Source organism: Rutidosis leptorrhynchoides, unplaced genomic scaffold (genome assembly GCF_046630445.1).
Source record: "Rutidosis leptorrhynchoides isolate AG116_Rl617_1_P2 unplaced genomic scaffold, CSIRO_AGI_Rlap_v1 contig85, whole genome shotgun sequence".
In the NCBI taxonomy this organism is placed as follows: Eukaryota; Viridiplantae; Streptophyta; class Magnoliopsida; order Asterales; family Asteraceae; genus Rutidosis; species Rutidosis leptorrhynchoides.
Genome location: NW_027266877.1, coordinates 89,410 through 103,234, shown reverse-complemented (window position 1 = coordinate 103,234; position 13,825 = coordinate 89,410). Strand labels below are relative to the sequence as shown.

At 35.9% G+C, this 13,825-nt stretch overlaps 4 protein-coding genes across 4 annotated transcripts; 1 reads left to right on the top strand and 3 right to left on the bottom strand.

The window, feature by feature from the left end:
• Positions 1-1,167: 1,167 nt before the first annotated feature.
• On the bottom strand, positions 1,168-1,749 carry LOC139885179 (uncharacterized). The gene is made up of 2 exons (XM_071869120.1): positions 1,641-1,749; positions 1,168-1,466 (listed from the first exon to the last, which is right to left on the bottom strand). Exons 1-2 carry the CDS (start codon positions 1,747-1,749, stop codon positions 1,168-1,170), a joined length of 408 nt encoding a protein of 135 aa, XP_071725221.1.
• A 1,583-nt stretch (positions 1,750-3,332) lies between these two features.
• LOC139885178 (uncharacterized) lies at positions 3,333-3,605 on the bottom strand. The gene has a single exon (XM_071869119.1). The coding sequence runs from the start codon at positions 3,603-3,605 to the stop codon at positions 3,333-3,335; it is 273 nt and encodes a 90-aa protein (XP_071725220.1).
• A 3,295-nt stretch (positions 3,606-6,900) lies between these two features.
• LOC139885176 (uncharacterized) lies at positions 6,901-7,575 on the top strand. Its single transcript, XM_071869118.1, has one exon. The coding sequence runs from the start codon at positions 6,901-6,903 to the stop codon at positions 7,573-7,575; it is 675 nt and encodes a 224-aa protein (XP_071725219.1).
• Positions 7,576-8,509: 934 nt separating this feature from the next.
• LOC139885182 (uncharacterized) lies at positions 8,510-10,771 on the bottom strand. Its single transcript, XM_071869124.1, has 6 exons — positions 10,588-10,771; positions 10,255-10,494; positions 9,776-9,887; positions 9,475-9,649; positions 9,145-9,385; positions 8,510-8,802 (listed from the first exon to the last, which is right to left on the bottom strand). Exons 1-6 carry the CDS (start codon positions 10,769-10,771, stop codon positions 8,510-8,512), a joined length of 1,245 nt encoding a protein of 414 aa, XP_071725225.1.
• Between the last annotated feature and the right edge of the window lie 3,054 nt (positions 10,772-13,825).

The window sequence follows — 13,825 nt, the reverse complement described above, 5'->3', positions numbered from 1 at the left end:
GTTTAAACTCTCATCATCATGATTTAGCTTACGAATGAGAAAATATGAAATTGATTGACAAATTTGTCATATACCAAGAACACAACACAACTTCGACCTGGGAAAATAAGTCATAACGTGTCTAATTGGTACTACTATTATATATAAGAATAATCTAACTTTGGACAAGGAAAAACTTGGGCTTAAGGGCATCTTTTGTGGGTCTGAATTTTCTTGTACTCTTTTTAATATTAATGTCACTTATTTATGTCGATATGTTTTATTAAAAGTAAAAACAGAGTTTTCCATGAAATTATGTTAATTCTGACATTTAAGTAATTAACAAGGGTCGGATTTGTTAAGCTAAAATTTGATGCAGCATTCGTCTTCGGCTCTGTAAGGAACAACTTAGGCATTGTAGCTCGAGATAGTCAAGGATAGGCTATTCACACGGAGATGGGGCTTCTAGGTGGTGCTGAAGACTCCTTCCATGCAGAATGCATTGCGGCTTGGAGGGCGATTTCATGGGGAACAAGAATGTAGGTCCCCTTACTTGTGCTTAAAAATATCTCCTACTTGATTAATTGAAATCGAGAACGTCTAGATTGACTGCTCCTACTCTTCTCGTGGATCAGATTAAAGTTGTAGCGGCTACTTTTAATGTTTGTTCATTTTCATTTGTTAGAATGGAGGGGAATTAGTTAGCTCATAGAGGCTAAACCCAATACTTCTACTTTGTCTCCAGTTGTTTTTACTTTAGCGAGCTGTCTTAGCGTGTTGCTACCTTAAGGGTCCGTTCGTTTCGTGTTTTGCGGATGCTCGAGCTTGCTTTTAAATTGCCTCAAAAAACGTGTTTTTGCCATTTTTAGTAAAAAAACACTTCTTTTGAGTCAGTTTGAAGCAAACTCGAGCATGCTCGAGCATCCGTAAACCACCAAACGAATGCAAATCTCACATCCCTAAAAAAACACGTCTTTTACACACTAATCTCACATTCTGTATCCACTCAAAGAATTACTTGAAAACGATGAATCAAACAACTTTTCTTTTTTAATTTAATTCCCATCAAAGGATGATAAAATTTAATACAACTCAAGAATCAATTAAGCTACGTGCATATCATCAATCTCCGTCAACTCGATCTTCCATCCTTTCGAAACGACGTCGGATAATGCTGAATTGTAAACGCTAAAGAAATTTGAGTTTGCCATTTGAGACAGAAGAACTATACTTTGATGAATGCTCGAGACGACAAGACGCCTTTTGGGATCCTTGTAATCCGTTACATGACGACATTGTATCTCCCAATGTGACGGCAAAGTAAAGGTAAATAGTACAGAGAAAGGCTAGGAGAGTTAACGCCGTTAAGAGAAAACGGTGTCTCTGAACAAGAGTTGGCCAGCTTACGTCGAATTGTTTCTTCAACATACGATGATGAGGTGACAATAACACTTCTACTTCACTAACCATTTTCTGATCTCTGCAGCCTGAAATTATTCATAAACAGAATTTCTTAATAAAATTGAATAATCAAGAAGCCAAGATCAACAGAATAATACTGAGAAACATGCAAAGAAAATTCTACTAAAACTCTCGTCCATTTACGAAAGCGTGAATTGGTTTACATATCAATCAATAATCGACAATTAGCTAAATCTTACCTAGCAATCTTTGATTGGACGGGAAAGATTGAAACCAGATAGAGAGAGATGGAATCAGAGAATGCTTGTGAGAGAGGGTTTTAATTTGCTTTCTATAAGCAAAGGCCATGTCTTTTTTAATTGGCTCTTCGTTGGTATAAAAGGCCGTACTTGGTTACAACGTGTAAGTACGCGCATAACGGTGCCAGATATAATGTATACATACTATTATTATTTTAATTCTTGATTTTAAAATTAAAAAGGGACATGATATCGATTAAGACAATGATCTAATAATTCGACATTTTCTCTTCAAATGTTGGGAGTTTTAGGGGAATGAACATTTGAAAATTTATGGATAGATTATTTTAGAAATATAAAAATAAAAAGTGATATGGTCGAATGGTCGGTTTTTGATAAACTCGTGTAATTGGGCCGATTCGATTATTGAACTCTGTCTGAAGTAAAATTGAATAGGTTTGAAAATGGTTCATGATTAACAAAGCCAAAGTCGATCAATCTTGCTGGTTCCATGTTGAACCGTGGTCTGGTATTAAAATCGGTTCATTTTCATACTCTTTGGCCAGCCGGTTATGACATGATGTTTCATTTTAATCTTTTAATCCGAGTTGTGTACACGTCTACTAAGTTGGACTGAATTTGATCGGATTTTGAACCGAAACGATATGGTCACACGGGTTTCGTATATTTTGATCAGACAAATTCGAATAGAAAGTAATTGAGCTTAATTCAGCGACTAAAAGGTTCAAACTGGCCGACTGAATCGAAATTTAGACGAAAAGATTGAACAAAATCAATTGAAAATGACCATAACCAATCGAACCGAAACAAATCAAACGATTTTCTTTCACTAACCAAGTGCCCATCAACCGGGACACCCTTAATCTGATCAGACCGTTCTTACCAACCAGTCAAAGACCAAACAATGCAGTTTCAAGAAATCTGACTTGAACTGAAATTAAGCAGGTCGAACCGAATTAATATGGTAATACTGGTTTAGTCGATTTGATCCGAAAATTCCGAATAGAAAAATAACTGGAAATTAACTCCAATGACTAAATCTTCGAACCGACCAAACGAATGGGGTTAAAAAAACTGAACGAAGTGAAATGAAAATTACCAAAACCAATGGAATCGAACCGAACCATTATTAACTGACCAAGCCTAATTCGATCAGACCCTTATTACCAATCATTCAAAGAATGACAAAACAGTGCAATTTCAAGAAATTTCACTACACATGAATATGATATTACTTGCACAAAAAGCAATCATCTGAACATAACTCCATTGAAAATGACCAAAGCGAAGAATCGAATGGAACCATTGTTAACTGACCAAGCCTAATTCAATCAGACCGTTATTACCGATCAAAGCAGTACAAAACGATGCAATTTCAAGAAATCTCACTACACATGAATTGATATTACTTGCACAAAAAGCAATCACCTGAACATAATTCCATAACATAAAATCTCACTACAAATGAATATGATAGTAGTTACTTGGCTACAAAGCAATCATCTGAACATAATTCCATAACATGATGAATCAAGCCATTGTGGCTATACATGATACATTATCATCCTTACATTACATCTATCCAATTTTTTTCCTTTTCGCCTTCTAGAAAAAAGGTAAAACAACAGGGTGAAGTCGTAACAATTGTATGAATGGGTCTATTATTACCTGCTAAAGAAATTTGAGCTTGCCATTAGACACGGTAGTCTTTGCATGCTGTAAATGACACAATGCCTTTTGCTTCCCTTTCAAGCCACTACATGACGTCATCGTATCCCCTAACGTTATTGCAAAGTAGAGATAAACGGTACAGAGAAAAGCCAATAGAACGAGTGCTGTCAAGAGAAATCGATGCCTCTGCACAAGAGCAGACCAGCTTAAGTCGAATTGTTTCTTAAAGGATGCTGATTTCCGACGAGGAGATACTAAAACATCGTTAACCATATTGGCAGATGATGGCACCAAAATCCTGAAAATGGCGATAATACAGCAATCAGTTAATGCTCTGTGGTTTAGAAAAAACCCAACACTGGTCCAACAATTTCAAAATGCCTGAAATTGGTCCTGGTTTAAAACAAAAGAATCGCAAGATAACAACCATTATCGGATTTCTGCTAAAGCAGATAAACTCAATCATATTTGGCGATCATATGGGAATTCAAGTTGATCAGAAAAGGCTAATTGACAATAGCCAGAGAGCTAACGAATCTAGATCTCTGTTTTTTGATAAAGGAGGAAACTTTATTGGTAATAATACATTAAGATGGTAGGAAGCACGAAAGTCAAAAACCGTTGGTGTTACTAGTTTGCGTCGTCCACTAATCAACTACCTACCGTAGGTTTCAACGAATCTAGATCTCTAATTAACATCAATAAATGCCCAATTCTTCAACAAATTTAACAGAATAAACGAAATTTCAACAAGAAAACATGGAAATTAGCTAAAACCCCAGATAAATCCAAACCATTATCGACGAGAAACAGCTATACTTTGACGATTGCGAATTGATTACCTGAAAAAGTTTCAATCTTTATGCTGATTTCGAATCTGAAATGCCCAGATTTTGCAGATAATCAACATCAACGAACCAATTAAAACACGAAATCACGTTTCTTCTGAAGAAAACAAAAAAAACTGCAATTGTTAAACGAAAGAATCAAAAACAAGAAAAGGGTATTCGAGAAATCAAAATGGGTAACGCACCAATCAGATCTGAAGTGCAAAAATGGATCCTTTATTGCAAAATATCTATCACCACAACTGTATGATTGGGCGAAGAATATGAAAAAAGATTGAATTTTGAGAATAAATTATTTCCAGCGGAGAGTCAGAAAAAGAAAAAAGGAAAAATAGTACGCTCAAAGTTAAATAATTTTAAAAACAAAATAAAGACGGTAATTTGTTTCTCGAGAATGGGACGGTAAAAATTTTTTATTCCTTTTTATTCTTGGATCTTGGATCTTGGTAAACTTTGTGGGAACTTTTCAACACACATAGAGTTCGGTAAAACTAACTCCTTGATCCCTCATGTTTATTTTTTTCGTTATATTGTTTTTTATTTTAGTTTGGATTTTTTTCTCAACGTTCGGTATTTCGTTAGAGTATTTAATCTCTCACGTCAAAAGTCTGTTAAAATTTGTTTATATGTTTCGTATAACCAACTATATCACACCACGTGTCACCTACGTGGATTAATTTAGCCAAATCATACTTTCTTGTCACTAAACCAAAACGATTTGGATACAATTATCCATCTTCCCAAACTATTTGGATACGATTGGAAGATTGAATCACGGTCTTTGGTCGTCCTAGATGATGTTTGGTCACTTCCTGTTTTGAAGAAGTTGATCTTCAACGTGCCATGCTGCAAAACGCTAGTTGTCTCACATTTCAAGTTCCCAACAATATTCAACTCTACTTAGATGGAGTTATTGAGGGAAGAAGAAGCTACTTCCATGTTCTACCACTATGCTTTTGGGCAGAAATCCATTCCTCCTGGCTTTAACGAGACTTTAGTCAAACACTTTAGTCAAACAGGTAGTTACACGATCTAATCTGAATTTCTGTTTATGTGAGTTATGCTTCATTAGTTCTAAAGAATTAATTGTGTTCAATTCTGTTTTGACAGATTGTAAGTGAGTGTAAAGCTCTTCCATTGGCTCTCAAAGTGATTTTAATTTTTGATTCGGTTCGGTTCGGTTTGGGAAGATGGATAATTGTGTCCAAATCATTTTGATTTAGTGACAAGAAAATTTGACCTGGCTAAATTGGTCCACGTAAGAGACACGTGTGTGTGATATATTTAGTTATAGGGACATGTAAGCAAATTTTAACGGACTTTTGACGTGAGGGACTAAGTACCCTAACAAAATATCAAACGTTGAGACTAAGGACATGAACTGAAACACGAAAGGGATAATGTAGCCAAAAATAAAAAATAAACATGAGGGACCAAGTGCTTAATTTTGCCCATAAAATTCACACTTCTAGATTTGATACTTTGATTATTTTAATTACTCTTTTCGGTCCACTTCAAATATGTCGTGTAACGGTATTAAAAAAATAATTAATGATAATTATTTTTTTAATTATTATTTTAAAATCATAATTTTTTATATAAATAAAATAATTATATTTTTAACTGTTAAAATTAATATAAAAATGAGACTTGAATGAAAAGTTTAAATATACGTAGATCGTATAAAACGATAATTAAAATGGATTTATAAAAATTTTCTTATGCAACAGTTGAAAATAGATCGAAGGGAGTAGAGATTTAGGATTCATGACTTTTTTTGAAGGAAACAGTTGCGATTTCATTAATTAATCCAACCCATTTCAAGGAGAGCTACATTAGATAGTAAGGGAGATAAACAATCTCTCTCATTACATTTTTTATTGGCTATCGAACTGCTTCCTTGACTACAAATAAAATTAAAATTAGCAAAACTGGACATGTCTTTCGTAATGACTTCTATCGGATCATGAGAAGAAAGAAATCTTGAATCAGCATCATGAATGATGTCGATCATGAACATGGAGTCCGACTCAAAATTTGCATTATGAATACCCCCATTCAAAGGCACTTACGGATTACCTATTGAAAGAGTCATAGCTTCGATAACCAAGACATCCGGAACATCATAAACAAAAACAGATTGGCTGCATACAACGCCATTCGAGATTTGAAAGTATAAAGATGAGCAGTTTTATTATTTAGTGGATGAAACTGACGATGTGATGAACAATAGTTGAATATGTAATTAATTTCCTGCTTAAGACAATTTTTTTCAAACGAGTATATATCTGCTTCAGAAGTTTAAATTGCAAATTGTAGAAGAAAATTTTGGATCAAAATTTCATCAAAATAAATCGAGTCTCACGGCCGTCGACTGTGAGGATACCCGAAGAGACCAAACTCGAGCATTATTTATGAAGCCCAGTCCTTACTTAGGGCTTGGTTTTTTAATTCAATTTTCGACAATGTTTTTTTCTTTTTTCCCTTTCTTGGGCACAAAGTAAACTTCGAAGGGTAGGAAAACCTAACAAAACCCTAGAAACTTTTTATTCCTTGTTCAAAAAGGATTAGGGATCTCTGAACTTGTACTTATAAATACATCATCTATGACTTATGAGCTCTACACAAACACAATAATTAATATTAGCCAGCACATATTGTTTTCTTTCCAAAGTCAAAAGCTTGCATAAAAATATTCTTCTGCTTAACCTACCTTAATCATGGACCTAAGGATTCAACAAGCTTTTACCTCAGACGAAGACGTGAAAGCATACACGTTAAGCCTCGACGACAACGAAGTTCTATCGGCCGTCACATCTTCCGATATAGTCGTTACAGATTGGATGGAGGGATCGAAAAAACTCTTAGACAATACGAAGAAGGGAAACAAGATTATCGTTTCGCTATCGGTCGAAAACATTAATGGTGTCCGACCAGCTAACAAGCCGTACGATCTACTTGTCATGAGTGTAGGACACTTGACATGTTTCTTGTATCAAATGCCCGAGATGTACAAGAATTCTCAAAAATTGCCAATTGGTGCTCCGAAATTGCTCAAGGAGTTTCTCGAAAGCCCTAAAGTGATCGTCGTCGGAGTAGGGATCAAGAAAGTAGCAAAGACGTTACGCAAGGTGCATGGAATCAAGATTTATGCAAATAATATCTTCGATTTACGAGATATGGCGAAGAAGATGTATGGGATTTTGGATCAAGATATTGATGGTTTGAGTAGGAGTGTTCTAGGAAAAAGTTTGTCGATGAAGAATAAAATAAATTGGTATGTTGGTGGACGGAGTTGGGGTCATATTTCGCCCGAAAAGGTTATGTATGCAACTGCTGAGTCGAAATTTCGTACCGAATTGCCACTATTCTTCTCTTGGCCAGGAAGGAATTAGGAGGAGACGAGGACGAGGAGAAGAAGAATTGAAGAAGATTTTTGCTAAGATGGAAGAAGAGATCAAGACGGAGTTTAATCTTGGTTAATTAATTTGCTTAGTATATTTTGTACGTTGCATTTGATGTTGAATCAATTGTCCAAATCAAAAAAATGAGCTTGTATAATTTCACATTAGAGATGTAAATAGCATAGTTTACTTGATTCAAATTCAACCCTTTCGTACTTTTTGTCCATTTTCTTATAACCATAACAAGTATATAATAGAAGCATATGATTGATCTATAATCATTTCTCGCCTAAAGAAATTTATACATACATATATATATATATATATATATCTAAGCACGTGATTGATCTATAATCAAGTACTGCTCTGCTAATGAATCCAAATTTCATCCAACGGATTGAAAAGAGCCAAAACTAATAAAATCAACCACATTTAATTTAGATAATTATTTAATAAAATTAAATTTTTATCAAAAATAAAATTGATGTAGTAGCCAATTGAATTCTCATTTTTCAAGATTTTTTTAATCAAAATTGTTGGTCACATGATTATCCGAGATCGATTCGCCATGGATGGCGGTTCTGAGAGTCAATTTTTCATGGATTCAAATCTTAAAATTACATGAGATTGCGAAGGATGACTACCCTTTGTATTATTATACTTTATATAGATAAAATGAAACCATTCAAATATTCGCAAACCAAAGTAATATTAAACGTTAGAAATATACGAAAAGATAGAACAATTCAAATATTCGAAAACCAATTTCAGAAATGCATTGGGGGCATTCTTTTTTTTTACATACACATCAGTAACCCAAATAAGCATTTCCATTTCAGCAAATCAAACATATACATAATAGAATCTTAAGCTCATAGTAGGAATATAGTGTCCTTCATCGAGGAATGCACTACTTCCCGACATCCTAGAACTCTCGATCAGGGAACAGAATAGGTGCGACCAAAGACCAGATGTAGAGAGCTGCTGTGACCCACCCAGTTATGATACGGACCCACACAGATGGCCAACCAACATCGACTAGCTTTCCACTCTCCCCAACTGAAGTTGACCATCCAGTCAAAAGCATTGCCGAGTACATACTTGCAAGGGAGAAGATAATGTGAAAGAAAGTATATGAATAACTGACAGGCTTTGAATTCTCTTTCTCTTCGTGTTCATCAGCTTTGTTCTCCAATGGCAACAACGGCTTCCCAGAACCTTTACCATAAGCAAGAACGTCAGAATCTAAGCTAATACTACAAAGGTTTGGTCAATTTTGTATAAGAAAGCTTAAATAAGGACAATCTTGAAGCTTTTGAAAGAACATGACCAATTTCTGATTTGGACTAATCGCTTTGTTATCCCCATTTAGGAATAAAGAATAGATTTTAAAAGTTGTCCCAATGTGAAGTGCAAAACATTACAAACAATATTCTTGTATACGCCTAACCAAGAGAACACTTCATGCCAAAGAATATTAAGAATTCATTGCTTGGGTTTCTTATAAATGAGTATCAAGCCATGATATTCAAAAAAGGTTTTGAAAAACAAAAAACTTACCAGCTCGTGGTGAGCTTGGAGGAGAGAGCAGAGTTGTGGAGGACCCAGCACGAACAGCAGAATAGACAACTGATAGAATAGTTGTGAGCAGACCCAAGGTTAAGGAGCCAGTGGAAATAGCTTTAGAATGCCTGTGAAGGCCGTTGCATTCGTAATCTCTTGGTTCACTTGAGAGTCCACTATAACATAGGTACATGCAGTAGACAGATATAACTGAAGCTGGCAAGATGCTGCCTCCAACCTGTATTGCATCAACTTGGTAACATTCAGGAATTGTACAAGATCGACTAAAACTATAATAGATCAGGAATGCAGAAGATATGAACTCACCGCTGGGTGCAATGCAACTAAAGCAAACAAAAATGCAAAAATCATGGTTATGACTATAAAGAAAGTGTTGAGGCCACAATCCTGTCCAGATGGAGTGAACCAATGGAAGAGAAGTCCAGAAAAGCCAAATGTTGCCACGTAGCAGACAAGTGAAACTACCATCAGAGCAACATACCTAACAGAACGTAAAAAAGAGGATACCCAATTTAAGGTAGAATGAGACGGGAATAATTGTAAGAAATGTTATAAAGGAAATATATAAATCTTTGATGAAGGGACTGAGTTTTCTAGTGGGCCTAACCAGAATTTCTCGTCATAACCGACCCATGTGTCATTCCATCGATGAACAAAATCCAACAGAAGCACAACTTGGACAAGGAGGAAAAATCCAGCGCCAAATTTTGATATTGTCTCTGCAAACATATGATTCATTGTCAGCCTGAGCAAAGATCTTGAAAACGAACACAGAGAAAATGAGAGTATGACACCAATACTAAAAAACATAGTTTAGGGACCAGTTTATTTTGTAAAGTCTAGACCTCCTCCCTCTAAATAGATTTCTTTCCGGTATTTTCACTTGAAGTAATGAGAAACCCTCACCAATTCGAACTGCCCCCAAATTCTAGCACTCTTTTTCAGAACACTTAAGAAACTATTTGTCTATACACACAGGAAACGCTCGTGTAACTCAACAACTAGACCAATTCTAGCAACCATCATCACAATATAATTATGTTTAACCAAAAAAACTTATTGACAAGCTCAGAGAATATAGCTTACCGTAAAAGCTGATAACCTCATTCGGGAGGAAAAACATGAAAATAACCAGAATGCACCAGCATATAACTTTCATCATCCATCCACCATGATGGATACCATCACGAGGATCTTTTTGGTTTTTAACACCGACCATCATAATTGCGAGGATGGTGAAAAAGAGAAAATTCCCCAAGCTGACTCGAAGCACTGCATCGGTTTCAAACCACTCCCTACTAGGTGTCTGACTGAAGTGATTGATCCCTGTATCAAAACAACACGCACATTCTTAACTCATAGTATTGAACAAAGACCCCTATGAATTACTAGCTTGCGTAAAAAAAAAAGATTACTTACAAGGAAGCTTTTCTAAGAGAGGAGCAGCAACTTCACGGAGAATCCATGAGACGATCAATGAGAGCGCAAAGAGACCACAATAGGCAATCCTAGCTGATCGACGGCTGATACCAGAAACCACCGTGCGACATGCATCACACGCACAAGCTGCACAGCAGGATGCGAGGCAGGATGCCGCCCACATCTTCTTCTTCTTCTTTTTCTTCTTCTAAACTTAAATTGACTGTATGTAAAAACCTTAATCAAGAAAAAGTATATATCAATAATATTCAATTCCTCCGATCACATAACCTAGATTATAAACAATCCCCGTCGGTGATAGTTAATTACATACCAATAAACCACAAAATAATCAAAAAAAAAAAAAAAAAAACCAATTCAATTAACAATCGGATAATCAAAAACTATATAACCCAAATTCAATTAACAAAAGATCGAATTGAAAAATCCTAATTCTTGAATAAGAAACAACTGTACCTTTTTTTGGAAGCTTGAAGTCGTTGATCACAATATAATGTGAAACGCAAAGAACAAGATACGATTTTTAAGTCCCAAGCTTAGAAAGTTGATCACGTGAGGTATGGTGTATTGTACTCTCGTGGAATCGAATTAATCTCAGCCGTTTAATCAAAACGATCTGTTAGATCAACGGTAACGGGCTACGTGATACAACTAAAAGGTCGGCCGCCTGCGTGTAACGTAGTTTGGTCCCTAATCAAATGGGATAGAAACATATTTCCCCCCAATGTTTAAAATCTTACATTTCGGCCCTCAAATTTCGGAATAATCTTAATTTCTTTTTTTTAGCCATTACGAAAAGAGCACGACTTTCTTATTTTTTTAACGAGGGAAAGGGTTTTAAAGTAACACTCCATTTGATAGACGGATTGAACTGGATTGGACTAAGTCTGTATAGACTGGACACTTGAAGAGGATACACAATTACTAAATACTAGCCTAGATAGTGGATACATATAAGCTATAAGCCCAGGTCGAACCGCCTATCAAATGACCCTAATGTAAGATCCTATACCTCGCTGTTTTTCATAATAGGCAATGTGAATCTTTCATTCAATTAAACCATCCGAATGGACAATATCGACTACACTTGAAGGCAACTGACTTGAATAAAAACAAATAGAAAACGAGGAAGAACTAGTATAAAGTTTTACTTGGACCATGTGCTACTAGCCTAGATAGTAGATGTATCACAGTCTATCAAACTTTGAGGACTTTCTGTAAGGTAGTGCAAAGTTTAAGGACGTGGTTTATTAAGGGTTAGCGTTAAAGGAGGGGCTCTACGTTGACTTGATTTACGGTCAAATGCACATGTAAAAGTAAAACCATTCAATGAAAACTAAATTCAGAAACAAAATTAATGTCGAGAAAAACTTTTATGATTCCATGATCAATCAGAAACAAATGTCAAATCCATCAAAATATGTATGTTCAAAACTAAAGTATCCCGCCCTACTAATCTTCGGCATGCTCCAGGAGGAAGATGGCAGCCATTTCTTCGTCCCCATCAAAAGCCAAGAAGGCTTCGTTAACGGCTCCCAGCTCAAATCCCATACCCTCCAACTACAAAAAGAAAAACACATTCATGTTAGATACATGTATGTTTTTCTAATAATGGGATAATGGGAAATATGTATGATCAAGAAAAAAATTAAATACATACCCACTGAATAGCTGCTGCAGCAGCAGGTGCGGTCAGCTGAGGTGTAGATGTAGATGACTGAGCAACTGGTACAGAAACTTCTGCAGCTCCCGGAATGCCCTGAGACTAAAAATATTTTGACATCAGGACTCGCATCTCTATATCAGGACAAAAGCAGAGAGGAAGTGTAATAAATGTGAACATACCGAGTAGAGATAATCCACAGCAAGCTCAGGGTTGTTGTTAGCAGCTTCGAGTGCACGAGTAACTGTGACTCTGTCCCAGTTACTGCCACCCATGTCCAATAGTTGTTGAACATGAGTATCTGTACCGGCACTGCAACACAATATGTAACAAATATTAGTGCTTATACAAGAAGATGATGTCAATCAGCTATTATCATGTTAGGGTCAATCAGCTATTATCATGTTAGGGTTTTAACAAGACTCTACTGCGAATGAATTAATGTCAATCATCTATCTTGCCTAGTATGTATCGATGGAAAAACTACACATTACACAATTCTAAAGAGAGAGAGTACATACGTTGAAGTTGCAGTTTGGTTGGAGGAGTTGCAGTTGTGGTTGTTGTGGCTGGAGCTACAGCTTGATTTGTGGAAGCAGTCTGCAATACCAAAATTAAAATTATATAAATATATATAATTTAAAGAAAAATGAGTCCTTACACACGACCGACCACATGTATACACAAAAAGCAGAAGAAAAATACCTCAGCCCATGAGCTCCCAGATGAGGAGGCATCACCCTGCATAGACAGATATGGGTGTTAAAACAGCAAGTATGCAAGATATTATTTTGCATTTACATGGAATGAAATGAATTTGGACTGTGAGTCTGTGACACATTATCTCAAACCAGTACTTCAGTGCAAAAGCAACTAGAGGACAGCAAAATTCTTTTACTAGGAATGTGAATACGGAAAAGCATTTACCTTGCTAAGAACGACCACAAGGAAGCCATCATCTGAAATCTTATTATCCGCCAATGTGGATTCATCTTTCAGAACCCTCCCATGGCGATACAACAATTGCTGCTCGCAAGGATAACTGTCTTTTCCTTTCACAGCTTCAATAGTGTTCTTAACGGCCATAACCTTCAAAAACCAGACATCATCAATGTTTTTCCCTTCAAAGTGTTAAATCTCATTGTAACACAATTCAATAGTGACGCATCAAGCACAACATGTTAAATTTGCATATAACCAAAACATGAGGAAAAAGAAACCTTGAAAACAGTTCAACAAGAACAAAATCTAGAATAAGATTAGTGCTAAGCACAAAACTCAGCAAAAAAAACTGAACTTCCTTTTAAAAAATGAAAAGCAAAGTCAACAAACAAAGGAAATAAAAGAAAATCAAACTCAGATGTGACAAATGCAAAACATATAGGAGCTTAAAATAGTTAATCGAGGGCTACTCACAGTATCCTCCGGCCGAACCTCGATATCGAAATCCGCTCCTTTCAAAGGCTTAATAGTGATCTTCATTTTGGACTGCACAATTTTACAAAAAAAACTATCAAGTCCCACTAAGTTGGAAATTGAGAAAGAACCACTACA